Raw genomic sequence first — 16,965 nt, 5'->3', positions numbered from 1 at the left:
TCTAATCTTTCTCAGGGATCTCATATCTGCAGTCTCTAGTCTTTGGTCAAGTGTTTTACTTTTGATCCAGCTCTCAGATCCATAAGTTAAAACTTGTTTGAACACTGTCTTGTATACAGCTAATTTAGTTTTCTGACTAATTTCTCTCTTATTCCATATGAATTTATTCAATTGACTTCCTATCATACCAGCTTTGTTGATTCTATTGTCTATTTCCATATTTATTTTACCATCTTCACTAAAAATCGTGCCTAAGTAGTTGAAATGTTTTACTTGTTCCACAGGTTCTCCATTCACAATGCAGTTGACATTTTCAATGATTCTGCCTATTTTCATTGTCTTTGTCTTTTTATTGCTGACCTACATACCATATCGATTACAATAGTTATTCAATTTAGTGAGGGAATCTTGCAGACTTGTAGCGGATTTATTTAGAAGTATAACATCGTCTGCATAAAGCAAAGAGCTGACCTTAACATCTCCAATTTTGATATGTTTAATACCACTTTCCTTCATAATGTGATCCATATGGATAATGTACATCCTTGTCTCACACCAGATTTAACATTAAACCATCTTCCTGTACTTCCTTCAATTCTAACTGCTGACTTACAACTCAAATAAAGACTAAGTATTGCTTGATATAATGCCCCATTGACACCATATAACCGTAGCGTATTGAATAGCTTCTCTCTTAGCACCTTGTCATGTGCCTTTTCCAGGTCGATAAAACTTAAATACAGATCTTTATTATATTCCCATGATTTTTAACTATTTGTCATAAAGTGAAGATCTGATCCTGACAGCCACTATTTGGCCTGAATCCAGCTTGTTCTTCACCAAGCTTTTCTTTCACAATTTTTATCAACTGTTTCTCAAGTATACTTGCATAAATCTTACCAGGAACACTCAGTAGGGAAATACCTCTGTAATTCTTACATTCAATGTTATTTCCCCTTTTATATATGAGTACTATGAGAGCTCTACTCCAATCATTGGAAATTCGTCCCTCTGTCCAGGACTTCTGAACTATGCAGCCACTGCAAGACTTTTATACCACCATACTTCAGCATTTCTGGTCGAATATCATCTACTCCTGCTGCCTTTCCACATTTCAAGCCTTTGATAGCTTTTGCTAATTCAAGTATGGATATGTATTCCTGACTGTATGTCTGTTGAGTGTTTTTTACCATTATGCTATCACTGCTTATTTTATTTAGCAATTTTTCGAAGTAATTACTCCATATTTCAAGGATATCTTTTTCTCCTGTTTTCATGTCACCTTTATTATCTCTAAGTCTTTTTACAGCACTCTTTCCTCAATTTCTAAGCTTCTTCAACAAACCTCCAGAATTGTAAGTGGAGGTTTCTGTGGTTTAGAAGTTCATAAGGCATATTCCGATAATTGGACACCATTTTTTTTTTTTAAGCTAAAAGCACAATAAAGAAATAAAACCCGACACGTTTCGTAAGTCGTTTGACTTACATCTTCAGGGGTAAAAGGTAACTGAAAGTTAAAACAACAAAAAAGTGAAATTAATAGTTCATACTATACAGTTGTAGATGTCTGACTGTTTATAAAATTAAAAAATCAGAATGCAGATTCAAAGCACTGCTAAGTTTAAACAATGCTGGATGATGTCACATTCTGTTGTTCACGATCATAATGTCCAAGGTCTGACTGAGGTATATTTTTTATGAATTTAAAATAAAAATCAAGGCTTAATTCTACACCAAAATTGGTGTAGAATTAAGCCTTGGTTTTTATTGCATTGTGTTTTTATTGCAAACATGCTCAGAATTCCAACACAATGCAATAAAAACCAAGGCTTAATTCTACACCAAGTTTGGTCAGCTTTGATAAAAAAAATATACCTCAGTCAGACCTCGGACATTATGATCGTGAACAACAGAAAGTGGCATCATCCAGCATTGTTTAAATTCAGCACTGCTTTGACTCTGCATTCTGATTTTATAATTTTATAAACAGTCAGATGGCTACAACCGTATAGCATGAACTATTAATTTCTCTTTTTTGTTGTTTTAACTTTCAGTTGCCTTTTACCCCTGAAGATGTAAGTCAAACGACTTACGAAACTTGTCAGGTTTTATTTCTTTATTGTGCTTTTAGCTTAAAAAAAAAAGTGGTCCAATTACCAGAATATGCCTTATGAACCTCCAGAATATTTTGCCACCTTCTTGATATTTATTTTCTATGTTCTTGCCAAAGTCCTCCCATGACTTTTGTTTAGCCAGTTTTACACAGTGTTTAGCTTTCTTACATTTGTCTCTGTATCCTCTAAGAGCACAAGCTGACTTATTTGCCAGGAACTTTTCATATGCATTCTTCTTTTCCTTCACTGTCTCTTTAACTTCCTCTGTCCATCATGGAGTTTTGATTTTTCTATCCTTGCAGACAACAACCTCACCACATGTCTCTCTGGCTGAATCAGTCAGGGTTTTCTTCAAGGCTTGCCACTGAATTCCAAGGTTTGGTTGCTGTTCTCAAACTCTTTCATTTTTTCTTCAATAATCTTTGTGTATTTTAGTCCACAGTTCACATCTAAGAGCTGCTCAACTTTTATTCACTTTAAAATTTTCTTGCATGTTATTCTTTTTAAAAAGATTACAAAAAAATTCAAAATCTTTTTTGACAAAAAATTTAAAATTCAAAATAAAGGAGTATTCATAATGAAAGTATGAATATCAATATGAAAGTCAACTGTGCAACAGATGAGCCCCTCTCTCTCTCTCCTTGCACAGTTGTTGATATGGTTCTGACACGCTTTCTTTTCAAAAACTTCTCCATGGATCATTAATAAATGGCTATTTTACCACAGAAGAAGAAAATAAAAATGCTTTTCTTAAAAGCACAATTTTTTCACTTTTGTTCACACTGATCCTTCAAATAATGCCAAGAACATAATGGTAGATATTTGTTTTTCATTGAAAAAATGCAAGTGTGGGTTGATTTTTTCATTGAAAAAATCAACCCACACTCTCAGTTAAAAAAAAAATAATAATAAAATAAAAAATAAAAAAATAAAAAATTAAAAGATGCTCATGTGATATTGGTTGGTGTGGCTGTCACACTGTGATTTGTTTCACAAAGAAGTGGTAATGAAATGATAATTAAGCTTTTCCCATAAATCATAATCAAGCTTTTCCCATAAATCAAGAATTAGAATAACAAATTTTTTCAAAATAAGCTCATTGATTTTGTACCAAGTTTGTTTGTACTTGATACAATATAAAATATATTATTGCAATTTTTGTTCCTATATAATTCTTGCAGAACCCGTGAAGAGAGTTTGCAATGAACCCAGTTTGAGAATTGCTATGTTACATATTATTTTCTTAATAGTTATTGTATAGATACTGTCAGTAATTAAGAATACTAACAACTTATGCTTAATAGCATTTGTACAGAAGTTCGCAGATAGCTGTTTTCACTTAATTGCCATTTTAACTAATTTAAAAGATGAGTTGGAGTTAGAGATAATTAATGTAGCAGAAGTAGGATTTTACTAGTCCATCAGAACCAGTTGAATATTTAGAATATACCATCAACATGTTATTACATGCTACAAAAAATAAGATAATAAATAAATCATGTCAGGGAACAAAATGACAATCATGAAAATATAAGCCAAGAAGCAATCCCGTTTGAGGCATTATTTATGTATAATTTCCATGCTGTTTGTGAAGCACTGGGAAAATCCTTTTGCTTCAGTTTCAGATATAAGTTATTCATTGCCATGGAGAAGAAGATGTAATCAAGGAGCAGGAAATAGACATAACTATAAAATGACCATTCAGAAATCACTAGGATATGGCATGCTAAAGTACACGAGTAAGTGTGTTAAGGCTTGCTTGGAAATAAAAAAGATTTCAATATTTCAAACAATGTCACCATTTCTAAAAGAAAAAAAAAAAAAAGAGGATAACAGATTATGCCAAAACATATTGCTTCTTAGACCAGGAAAAATGTATGCCTAAATAAATACTAGAAGCTAGATTAAGGACTAGAATTGAAAAGTAGCTGCAAGAGAGTCAGTGTGCTTCCAACTAAACAGAGGTGCTTTCACATCAAATTTTCACTCTCGGGAAGATAAACTAGTGGGATATTGGAAAGTAACCTCTATTTTGTGTTTTAGATATTGAAGAGCATTCTGTGGAAAATATATAGGAAAGAAAAGTGAAAGAAAGTTTGACTGAAAGGATTTAAAGCTTGTCAAAACTATATAAGAACTGGCAATATCAAATCAGAGGAATTCATGACACAGCAGCGGTGAGACAGGGATGCATTCTCTGCTCATTACTGTACTGATGGATGATATCATCAAGACCTGCTGGGTAAAAACCAAGCCATTTAAACACAGGAAACTCTTTGATGAAAACCTATGGAATCTTAGAATTAGTTTTTGCCAATGATGTAGTAATATATTAGCAAAATTAGAGAAAGGCTTTCAGTATAATTTAAATATGCGAAATGAAGAAATGCTGAAAGGGTATATGAGGATTAGCCAAAGTAAGACAAAAATTATAATTATAGCATGAGAGGAAAGAATACGTGTAATTAAGCTTTGGTATAAAATGCTAGAACAAGTAGATATTTAGGATCAATTTTTTTTTTCTTCTTCTAAAAAAAAAAAATATATATATATATATATATATATATATATATATATTGAAACCTACAAACCACAACTCCCCTCCACAACAAGGATTACTCTAAATATCACCATTCCCTACATCCGAGGCACCTCGGAAAAGATTACCAGAATCTTAAAAAAACATGACTTGACCTCCTGTTACAGACCATACAAAAAATTGGCATCCCTTATCCACTCTACTAAAGACCAACCACTTCCCCTAGACCTACCTGGTGTATACCAGGTTCCTTGCAGCTGTAAATTGTCTTACTTTGGCCAAACAGGCAGGACAGCGAATATCAGAATTTCGGAACACAAGGACTACATCCGTTTTCACAAATACAACCATTCTGGTCTTGCAGACCATGCGTGGATACATGCCACAGATACGGTGGAAGAAAGCTACAGTAATACACCGTAGCAAATACAAATTCGAAAGACTATTTATGGAATCAGCCTCAACCCTAAGAAACTCTCCAAACCTCAACAAATTTGGTTGTATGAGACTGCCCCAAATTTGGGAGGCTTACATCAGCAGACCTTCAGCCCAACGGCCAAGAACACCTACTTATCCCACTAGAGGGCACCATCATCACTTTGATGAGAACAATGGCTTCATAACTTCATTCTCAGTTACTGTGTTGTAGTGCCTACATGCACGTGCCCTTTTTTTTTTATAAGTTCCTTTTGAAGATGGCAACATGACGTTGCCGAAATATCGGAAATATTTATTAAAGTGTAATTTAATTTATATTCGTATCTACGTTGTCAATTCCTTAAGAGATTTAGTAATTCTCAATATGATCTGACAACATGAAGGTGAGAGCTATAAAACATATAACAAAATTTATATAACTCAAAATGGTACATTATTTCTTGTATTAGCTTCCACTCTGTCACAAAAATTATATGGACACCCAATTTTTATCAAATAAATATACATTTTAGCATATGCAAGGGAAATTATGCTAAATGACAGTAATCGTCTACGATTCTGGAAATGTAGAATAGATTAAAGTTGACCAAACTTTCAGTTATTTTGGTATCTTGGGCTTCCATATTAACCATCTAACTACTTCATGTGACTAGCATAATTTGAGATAACTAGTGGTAAATGGCATTAAAAATGGAAATGTGATGGTGAAAAAAATCAAGTTTTATGGGATTGTATTTGTTTCAGAACACTGAGTTACATAGCCTCAGTTTACAAGGACGGACTGTAAACAGATAAATAAACAAATCATCACCTTTCAAAGAACACTCAGGTTCTTCTTGTTTGGCAGAACAAGGGAGAATAGATTATTGTAAACCTGAGATATTTAAAAATCATGCTACATGCTCTTTTAAATGAGTGTTTGGGTATGGTGGTATCGGAAGAATATTTATGAGAGTGTATTGTTCCATCTGTCTAGTGTGGTGGCAGTATTGTTATGGTATGGGGAGTGCTTTTCTGGCGTTTTTTTTGTGAATCTATCATACATTTACGTACTATGGATGGACTAAGTTTAGATAATTCAATTTTACAAGAGGTTTACCACCTTCAAAGCCTGCCCAGATGAACACGCCGAACCTTATACATTCTGGACAATTCTATGTTCCCTGTGCTATAGTAGTTCCATGGAATCTTCAATCTGGTGCATCAGTTCTCTTTTTCTTTTCAGCCATTTTCAGGGGAGTTAACCTGTTTGTTACTACTTTTGTGAGAATTTTATACAGATTAGAGAGAATACTAATTGGTCTATAGTTCTTTACTTCTGTCTCCTTTTTAAAATAACAGTATCAGAGTAGCATTTTTCCAGTTATCTGGTATCTTCTCTTCTTCTAAACATAAATTTTAGTAAGTTTGACATGGTGAATTATGTTGTTTCTTTCCCATTTAATTAATTCTGTGTATTAGATCTTCACCAGGACATTTTCCATTTGTTTTAATGCTTGTTTTATTTCATCTGTTAATTTTATTTATATTTATCTATTGAAGGATCACTATTAGAATCCTCTATAAAATTCTTCTAGTCTTTTTAAGATTTCTTCTTGATTCCATTCTTATTGTTTATTGCAGTTATTTGACCATTACCAGCTGATACATATTTTTTTTGTTTTCAATTCTTTCATTTATTTTTATAGTGTTATAAGATCTTATTTCATTTCTCATCTTTTTCCTTATTTTGCAGAGTTCTGCATATTCTATTTTAGAAGTTAAGTTCTTGTCTTAATCTTCTTGTCTTTCATCTTTTGCTTCTTTTTTCAGTAGTTGTAAGGTTTCCTCTGAAAGTTTTTGGTCTCTATGCGTGTTGCTTTTAAATTTGCTGGCTGCTGAGATTATTGCTTCTGTTAGGTTTTTGCTCATTTTCTTCTTCAGATATGTTTATTAAGTCTACTTGTTAAGTTTTTCTTCATAATCTTTTTTGTTTTCAATAGATTTTAAATCAAAACTTCTTAATTTTTTGCTGTTTAGCCATTTTATTCTTTCCAATTTGGGGTTTATTTTAATAAAGCATCAGTTATACTCAATATAAAAATGAAAAATTATGGTAAGCAGTCTTGAAAATACGTAATATACCATTTTGCTTGGAAAATGCCAAATGTTGACATTAATCCAGATTCAGGCCTGGTTTTGAAGTTTCTTCCTTCATAAAAAGTTCAAACATAATATGTATATTCAGATATACAAAATAACTAGCTTTTGGATGAATAAATCCAGTTCTCTATTTGTGCCTTTGTTAGACAAGATAGCAACTTTCTAAAATTTAAAGAAATCAGTATTATTTGCTGAAATATATTTTGTTTATTATTTCAGGCTACTAAATCAGGTGGATGTTTGATTCTTGTTGGTTTAGGGCTGCCAGAATTAAAACTTCCGATACTAAATGGTGCTATAAGAGAAGTTGACATAAGAGGTGTTTTTCGATATGCTAACTGGTATGGAAAATCTTATATACTTTCATAAAACACATGCATATGTTATATACCTTTTTTCATTTAAAAATAAAAATTATTTATCATTACACTGAAGATTTATTTATATCAAAGGGGAAAGTCTTCTGTCGAGTCACTATTATCTTGTTCTCCAGAGTAGAGTAAGGCTTTAGCTTGTCCCCCCCACACACACACATGCAGTGCAGGTGACAGCCTTGATAATCATGCTCAACCACTACAGAAAATTTTCTGATCAGTTGACAAATAATCTTCCAAGTAGCAGATCATGTCTGGAGGGAGTTAGACCTTGACCATGGACCTGCATAGCAGTATGCAGGTACATTGTCTGAGTCAGTGTTTCCCAGGTTTTTCCTACGACAGAATACTTCACAAATCTTGAAATTTTCACAGAACACCTTGGTTATTTTGTAATGGATTCTTCTTCTTCTCTCTTCCATCATCTATGTGGATGATGATGATGAGGCCGAATGAACTCTTTCCACTTCTGTCTGTCCCGGGAGAGTCCAAACAATTCTATCCAGTTTGGTGTCACTTGTTGCGATTCAGGTCCTCTTTTATTTTGTCTATCCATCTAATTCTGGGCCGTCCTTTGGATCTTTTACTTTCCATCATTGTATTCAGGGCTTTAGATGGTAGTCTTTCTGTTCCCATGGCCAAACCATCGCAGTCTTCTTTCTTGGATTTTGTCTATTATTGTTATTTCTTGTTTTAGTCCTTTCCTTATGTCTTTGTTTCTTAGTCTATCCAGCAGAGATACTCCAAGTAATCGTCTTAGCCAACCCATTTCAGTAGATAATTTTTTCGCTTCAGCCTTTTTGAGATTCCAGCATTCACGTCCATAGAGGAGTATTGGGAGGACCATTGTTTCATAGATTCTTACTTTTGTTACTTGTTTGATGTCTCTTGACTTCCATATTTTATTAAGTCGTCCAAAAGTTTGGGATGCTTGACTGATTTGTCTGTATATCTTTTGTAATTTCACCATTGTACTCAATAACTCCTTCAAGGTAGGTGAAGTTTTCTACCTGCTCTAGATTCTTACCATCAATTTTAATTTTCAGATGGGTGCTTCTTTTTCCTATTTGCATAATTTTTGTTTTGTCTATATTTATGTTTAATCCAAATTTTATACACTCCTCCCTTATTTTGTCAGAAATTCACTGTAGATTTTCTTTTGTGTGTGCAAGTAATGCAATGTCATCTGCAAATTTTAAATTTGTTACATTTTTGCCATATAGATTTTCTTCTGTGTGTGCAAGTAATGCAATGTCATCTGCAAATTTTAAATTTGTTACATTTTTGCCATATATTTTGATTCCAGACTTCATTGTTTAAGGCCTTACTGGTTGCTTCTTCCAGTGTAAGATTGAACAGGTCTGGTGACAGATTGCATCCCTGTCTTACTTTGCTCTGTGTCCTCCATTCGTACTGCACTTTCAGATTTCTCGTACAGATTCTTTATTATTCTTATTGTTTTGTTGGGAATTCCAAATTCTTCCATAGTTCTCTTCTATGGATTGAAGCAAATGCCTGACGAAAATCTATGAAATTTATGTAGCAACTTTGGTTGTACTCTAGTGTCTTTTCTATTAGATGTCTTAAGGTGAATAGTTGATCAATTGTGCTTCATCCTGGTCTGAAACCTGCTTGTTCTTCTCCTAGTGCTAGTTCTATATATGACTTAATTTGTTTTTGGAGTACTTTCATAAAAACCTTACTTGGAATACTGAGAAGGCTAATGTCTCTATAATTATCACATTCTGTTTTATCTCCTTTTTTTGTAGATAGGAGTTATAACTGATTTGGTCCAATCAGTAGGCACTGCTTCATTTTTGTAGATCCTTTCAAATAATGTTTTTAATGGTTCCAAAAGTTGTTCCTTTCCTGCTTTTAAGAATTCTGCATGTATTTGATCAATGCCAGGTGCTTTCCTAGTTTTGAGTTTTTCTATGCTGTATGCTATTATTTCTTTAGTAAAGATATTTGTTTCCTCTTCCATTTCAGTGGCTGGAATAGTAATATCCTGGGAGCTGTTTTTATTATATAAATCTCTAAAGTATTCTTCCCATCTGGCCATTCTTTTTGTTTGATCATTATCATTTTTGTTGTCTGTGTCTTACTAATTTGGTCTATTTGTTTATATAATCCATGAAGGTTATTTTCTTTTGATAGCTTCTCTGCCATTTTGCATTTTTCTTCTAACCAGTTATTCTTGTCTCTTAACTAGTTTTTTAATTTCTCTGGTTAATCTATTATATTCATTTCTGTTATAGTTTCATGCTTTTCCTTTGATCGCTTAACCTTTTTACTTCATTCAAGATCCAATCCTTTTTACTTTCTGTGTAACTTATTGCATTTTCTGCTGATTTTAATATTATTTCCTTTAATTTGATATTTTCCAATGTTCTTCAATGCTTATATTCTGTTTTGGTAGTTCCTTCAGGTTTTTATCTAGTTCGAGTTGATATTTTCTTAGAATATTGTTCTTGTAGTTTATTTACATTCAGTCTCCTTTTGACTCTAAAAGTGCTTTCAGATTTTAACTTTATTCTTAGATTTGCTAATACTAGCTTATGGTCTGATCCACAATCTGCAATTTAGGATACTTGATTTCCATCTTTGGTTTACAATAATATAGTCTATCATATTCTTGGTTTGTCTGTCTGGTGATATCCATGTCCATTTTCTTTGGGGTTTTGGTTGTTTAAAGAGAGCGTTGGTTATTGTTAGTCTATTATTTGAGCAGAAGTTTAGCAGTCTTTTGCCACGTTCATTGCTTTCTCCATACCCAAACTTTCCGATTACTCTTGGCCAGGTATCCCAGTCTTTGCCTACTTTTGCGTTTAAGTCCCCACTACAATTAGGAGATCTTGACTTGATGTCTGCTGTGCTGCTTTTTGCAAATCTATATAGAACTCCTCAATGTCTTCTTCTTCTGATGATGTCAAAGTTATGTAATGTATTAATGATTAATTAATTATTATTTAGGATCACCAAAAATTTATAACATTATTATAAGTACTTATGAGCGAATGCAGACTTTTTCTCCTATGTGGTAGTTTTCCCCTCCTTTTGTACATCCGGAGATCGCTCTGTAGGTGGATGAATCGCAATCTGTTGTGTCACAAACACCTTCAATAAGAGATTTCTTAACACCAAAATTAAACAAAGCCCCTTGTCTCTTATTCATATTAAAATTTAAATCTGTAGGCCTATTACTTTAAAAAAATCACGGCAGTACGGTTACGAAGCTAGCACTTTCACCCTATAATACAAACTTGCGAATAAAGTATTCAGTATTACTAGATTTGAGAAACGGATACAGACTATCTTCTTCGATTTCAGTGGAAAAATTTTCTTTATACTTACTTGCTGATTGGTCACTGACATTTGCTACACAGTTGTCATTTCCTTCAGTTTTGAGAACAGAGAATACGGCACCCATTGTTATAATCGGCTTGCAGGCAATTTTTATGACTGGTCATAAACAGCAGTATTCCTTTTCCCAAATGTTGAAAGGTTTCGATGTGTGAAAATTAACAATGATTCATGAATACTTCCATGTTTAAAAATACACGGCTTGGTCACTAACATTTGCTACACAGATGTTATTAGGTGTTTTGGGTCCGAGCTTTTCGACATATTCACGAATGTTATTCTCCACAGAATATTTCCACTATAAAATATTTATTCATGAAAAATGCTTAGTAAACTAAAATGACAAATTCCAGGAGAACTTCTCATGGAACACTTATTCACCCTCTGCAGAACACCATTTGGGAAACCCTGGTCTAAGTCATGCTTGGACTGGAGACTGGGCACCACTGCCTGTGTGGGAGTCGTCTAGGAGCCTTTTACTCTTAATGCATGTCTCTGCTCTTTAAGTTTCTAACCAACCATTAAATAATAGCAATTCTAAAATTAAACAAGAAACTACCCAGAATTCAAGAAGTAAAAAAAAAATATCAAAAATATAATAAAAATTGCAAAAATATTCCATGTTAAAAATACTTCCACATATATTTTACCACCATCCAAAACTTCGACAAACAATGATTTGAGTGCACATCACACAAATGCACTGAAATCTGATCTTATTTCCAAACCTCAGCTAGCAATCTCTACAACTTGATTTTACTTTAACTGACCTAACTACGTTCTGCATGATTCCTTACGTAAGAAGGGTGGAATGTGTTTTTGGGATATATGCAATACATTATGGGTGGGGTCACTACCCAGACCAGTTTCAACCCCACCCATAATGTATTGCAGTATACATCTTCTAGTGAGATGTGCTTTACATTATGGGAAATACTAAGAATAGTGATCAGAGGTTTACCCACCTTTACAATGGGTTGCCCTGCTGTTGTACCATCTTTAGACTTGAACTATGTTTCAGGTGCAAACTTAACTGTTTGCTTACTTGGGATTAGGAGTTAAATAACCAAGCTTATAAAATTACTTGGTAACCCTACTAAACAGTATTCCCAAGTTAAAAAATTAATTACATCTATATCTCCTCCAGAGATTCTTATTAAAAATAAAAACACTTTGTATATATGTAAAAATAAAACAACTTGTATAGGTAAAGTTGATAAGGCTCTGTATTACTAAAAAAAAAAAAAGGTTGAAACCGGTCTGGGTAGTGACCCCACCCATAATGTATTGCAGTATGCATCTTCTAGTGAGATGTGCTTTACATTATGGGAAATACTAAGAATAGTGATCAGATCTTTACCCACCTTTACAATGGATTGCCCTGCTGTTGTACCATCTTTAGACTTGAACTATGTTTCAGGTGCAAACTTAACTGTCTGCTTACTTGGGATTAGGAGTTAAATAACCAAGCTAATAAAATTACTTGGTAACCCTAATATACAGTATCCCCAAGTTAAAAAAATTAATTACACACATATATATATATATATATATACACAGGATGTTTTAAAAGTTGCCATACATTGGGAAATTGTAGCTAAATGTACCTTTATTTACAAAATATAAAATGAGTTTGTTAATTTTTCCTATGTATTTCAACTTTTGGGACACCCAGTATAAAGTATTTACCCATACGCTAACTTCGTGATAATTTGATTCTTGTTTCTTTACTAGTTTTTAGCTGCAGTGAAAAAATATTGGGAATTATATGTTATTGAAGAGATAATACTAAGACCATTTTGATAGTGGTAGTAAATTGACAACTGGTTTATGGTAGCAGTTGTATAGGGGATGTCAGTACAACACTGTTGTCACTTGCTTCTAAGAGGTGGCCACTTCCCACCTGCACAGGCATATAAATATAAAATCACACAAGCTATGAAAACTTTACTAAAAAGTTTGTAATTACATTGAGAAAGTGAAAAAATGTATCGACAGTTATGTATGTTTGAAGAGAAAATACTAACAACCTACATACACCAGTGGCAGGTTTATATATTAGGTCATTGGCAGTTGACAAGTTAATAACTTGATAATTTATTCAATAATTATTGAATATTTTCCATGGGTAATATAATGATCAATAATTTTTTTTTTTTAATTAAAGCAAACACTTTTTTTTTTTCCTTTTTAATCAGACTACCACAGTAAGTGCTCCTGGTAAGATTTATGCAAGTATACTTAACAGCTAAGAAAAATTGTGGTAGGGAAGCTTGGAGAATAAGTTTGGATTCAGACCCATTAAAGGTTGTTAGGATCAGATTCACATTAAGACAAATAATTGAGAAATCATGGGAATATAACAAAGATCTGTATTTAAATTTTGTAGATCTAGAAAAGGCAAGTGTGACAAGGTGCTAAGATAATAGTTTCAAAATGCTAGTTATAACTGCACCATATATATGTTGTAAATGGGACATTATGTTGGGCAATGCATAGTCTATATTTGAGTCGCACAGTTGGACTAGAAGATGATTTGATGTTAAATCAGACATAAGAAAAGAGTGTTCATTATCTCCACTGTTATTCATCATCTATATGGGTTAATTATGAAGGAAAGTGGTATTAAAACTGATATCAAAATTGGAGATCTTTACTTTATGCAGATGATGTTATACTTCTAAATTCCACACGTCTGCAAGACTCCCTGACTAAATTGAATAACTGTTGTAATAGATTTGGTATGAAGGTCAGCAATAACAAGCCAAAGACAATGAAAATAGTCAGAAACCTTGAAAACATTAACTGCATCCTGAATGGGGAACCCACAGAACATGTAAAACATTTCAGCTTTAAGGCACAATTTTCAGTGAAGATAGCAATTAAATATGACAACTTACAGCAAAATTATCAAAGTTGATATAGTAGGAAGTCAACTGAATAAATTTATATGGAATAAGAGAGGAATTATTCAACATGCTAAATTAGCTGTATATAAGATAGTGTTCACACCAATTTTAACCTATGGCTCTGAGAGCTGAGTTAGAAATAAAACACTTGATCAAAGATTTGAGATCACAATATGAGTTAAGAGATCTGAGGTGCGAACAGGTGGCATCAATGGCAATAGCACATTAAAAATGAGAATGTTAGGATGGTTTTGGCCACTTACACAGGAGAGGAGAGGTTACCAAAACAAGTATTGTTTTCCTGGATGATAGGAAAAAGATCCAGAGGAAGACCAATATCTAGTGGATTGATAAAGTAAAATATGCCTTAGAGAACAGAAATATAAGATCTCATAACATTGGATTCTTGACAGACTAATTTGGAGAATTGTTGATAGGAAGTCAGTGATGATGTAACTTTTTCATGTAATACTATCATATCTTGTGTACCGCTGATGGTACACAAGATATTTGATGATAGAGAAATTAGCCAAACCATCAGTCCAAGGCCGTGTTTAAAGTTTATTGAAGGAAATATATCACAAGGATGAAATACTGAATAAGTAATGGAAATGTGCTTGTTTCAAATAACTTTATATCATTGCAGATGAAGAACAATATATTTCACAGTCAGTTATATAATATACCACTAGAACCCTCCCCCACAAACTTGAAATTGCTTTCCTCTTCTTATGTATAAATAGAAGGAATAAAAATCAATAACGAAATCGAACAAGTGAATTGTTACTTGTACTTTTAGGACAATGGATCAAACTATCATGGAAGAAGTCAAAAGATGAACAATGCTTGGGTGGAGAGTATTTAAAAATTACAGTCTATATTCAAAAGCCAAATATCGCTATTTGGCTTTTGAATATTGACATTTAGGGAGAATGCAATGGGTAAGAACTTTCCTTTTCAGGAAAGTTCTTACCCATTGCATTCTCCCTATATTAACATGACTGTGAAACATAGACATTAAATGCAAAAAAACACTAAGAACAACACAATTTAACATGAAATGTGCTTGGATAAGAAATCAAATCAGTCTTTGCAAATCATTTAAGTGGCAATAGGCTGAGCATATTCCTCAAAGACAAACCAAATGATGGACAAAAGAAGTACTGGATTGAATTCTGCAGGAGGAAAAACACTCACAATATTGACCAAAATTGCAATGGATTGATGAAATCAGACTTTTGCAGGAAGAAAAGCCATTGACAAGACAGTCTTGGAGTCATCTAGGAAAGGCTTCATCCAGCACTGGATGATGACTGATCAAATATTAGGAATGACAGACACGAGTCCTGAGGAAAGGGAAACAAAATAGATGACATCAATGGCCAAATCATATTAAAAGTGAAGATATTAGAAACAAACTTAACATTGTTAGTAATGTTAAGTTCAAAATATGTGAGCAGAATTAATCTAAGGTGATTAGTCACTGAAACAGAATTTAATGGAAAGGGTGATAGTATAACAGGAATTTGATGTTTAAAGCATATTCTATTTTTTTTAAGGCATTACAAATATGAAACACCAAATGCAAAATCTGACAAATCACAAATGCATTTGGAAGAAAACATAAGTAGCCCTTCATTTTCTTTTAACACCTTTTATTCCCATTGCAAGGTGGACTACCTTTAGCCTTAGCTAACTTTTGGGAGATAAGTAGCCAGTCCTTAGCTGTCATTAATTTGATAAGCACCAGGGGAGATATGGTAGTAGACAACTACCTCCATCTCCCGATTCAAAACGCCACCAGTGATTATATTATTGTATGAAATAAGAGTTCTGTGGTTAGTTTTCTTAAATGTGGGGTTAAAAACCTGAGTTTCTGGGAGGAGGGATCCTGCTAAATGTGTGCTAAAGATAGACGAACTTCGGAACTAGCTTAGGAAAGTCAGTAATTAGAACTGAACCTGTAATTTTTTTTAAAGCAATCCAGTACTATGAAAGCAAACATTTCCACAAGGTACTTTGATGAGTAGCTTTAAGTAGTAATTTCAAGTTTAAAGACATTTCCTGGTGTAATAAATAAAAGTATTAAATTTAATAGATGTATTACAACATCTTTATTTATTGCTTTTAATTTCATAGAAATAATTTTTTGTTTAGTGTGGAATCCTCTTATCTCTTCAAAAGTACAAGAATTCCAAATGTTAAAATGTGGTTATTAAGAATACTTCTAGTTCTACTTCTGGGTTTTAAATCTCATGTATTCCATTAACATTCTATCTCAAAGTTACTTATACTGTTAATATTACTTGTATTACCAAATAAATTACAGTCAAAAATAAAAATCAAATAACTTTTCATTTAGCTATCCTGCAGCTCTAGGACTGGTTGCTAATGGTTCTGTCAACCTAAAACCATTAATTACTCATCGATTCAAACTAGAAGATAGTATAGAAGCTTTTAAAGTATCAAAATCTGGAGCAGGAGGTGCCATCAAAGTAATTATCCAGTGCCAAAAACATTAAGTAAGGAGTGTTTGAATACAAGCAGTGTATTATCATATAATGGTCAATAAAGCAATATAATTTTATAATGCAGTTGTAAATGAGATCTGTAATTGCAACTAAATACAGGTAAACCCACAGTCCTTAAGCTATTTTGACATGACTTTTGTAATTAGGATGTTCAACTTTAAGAACACAGAATATAAGATGAATTTTTTTTTTTTTATATAGCATGTGAGGATTCCTTGTTTGAAGTATGCAAAATAGAAGTCTGACTCACAAAACTTGTATTTTGCAAAATAAATAAAAAAAAAAAACCCAAGATTCAAATATTTGCATATTTTATTGTATGTATAGTAGTAAGCAAGGACATAAAAAATAACAATTATTTACCATGATGTTGAGATCATGATTACCATGTTTGTGCTCACTACATCAAGATTTTTAGGAAAGAAGTTCAGGTGAGAAGTAAATCTGTAGTGACATCCTTCTCCCATTTTACAGACTCTTACTGCATCTTATGATTTAATAACTTATAACACTTCTTATAATTTTCAGCTTCATTGCTGCCCAAAAAATCTTCAT

The 16,965-nt window shown here is 32.9% G+C and overlaps 1 protein-coding gene across 1 annotated transcript in view; it reads left to right on the top strand.

The window, feature by feature from the left end:
* LOC150105832 (sorbitol dehydrogenase-like) overlaps positions 1-16,469 on the top strand; it is an 84,644-nt gene extending 68,175 nt beyond the window's left edge. Inside the window, exons 8-9 of the mRNA XM_090394371.1 lie at positions 7,453-7,574; positions 16,242-16,469. Coding sequence (XP_090250497.1) covers positions 7,453-7,574; positions 16,242-16,401 — 282 coding nt within the window. The 3' untranslated portion in view covers positions 16,402-16,469. The remainder of the gene's footprint in view (positions 1-7,452; positions 7,575-16,241) is intronic.
* The last annotated feature ends 496 nt before the right edge of the window (positions 16,470-16,965 follow it).

Source organism: Typopeltis vanoorti, chromosome 6, assembly GCF_054136105.1.
Source record: "Typopeltis vanoorti isolate ZY-2024b chromosome 6, IOZ_Tvanoo_1.0, whole genome shotgun sequence".
NCBI lineage: Eukaryota > Metazoa > Arthropoda > Arachnida > Uropygi > Thelyphonidae > Typopeltis > Typopeltis vanoorti.
The sequence above is the reverse complement of the archived record's forward strand: the minus strand, read 5'-3'. Positions and strand labels throughout refer to the sequence as shown.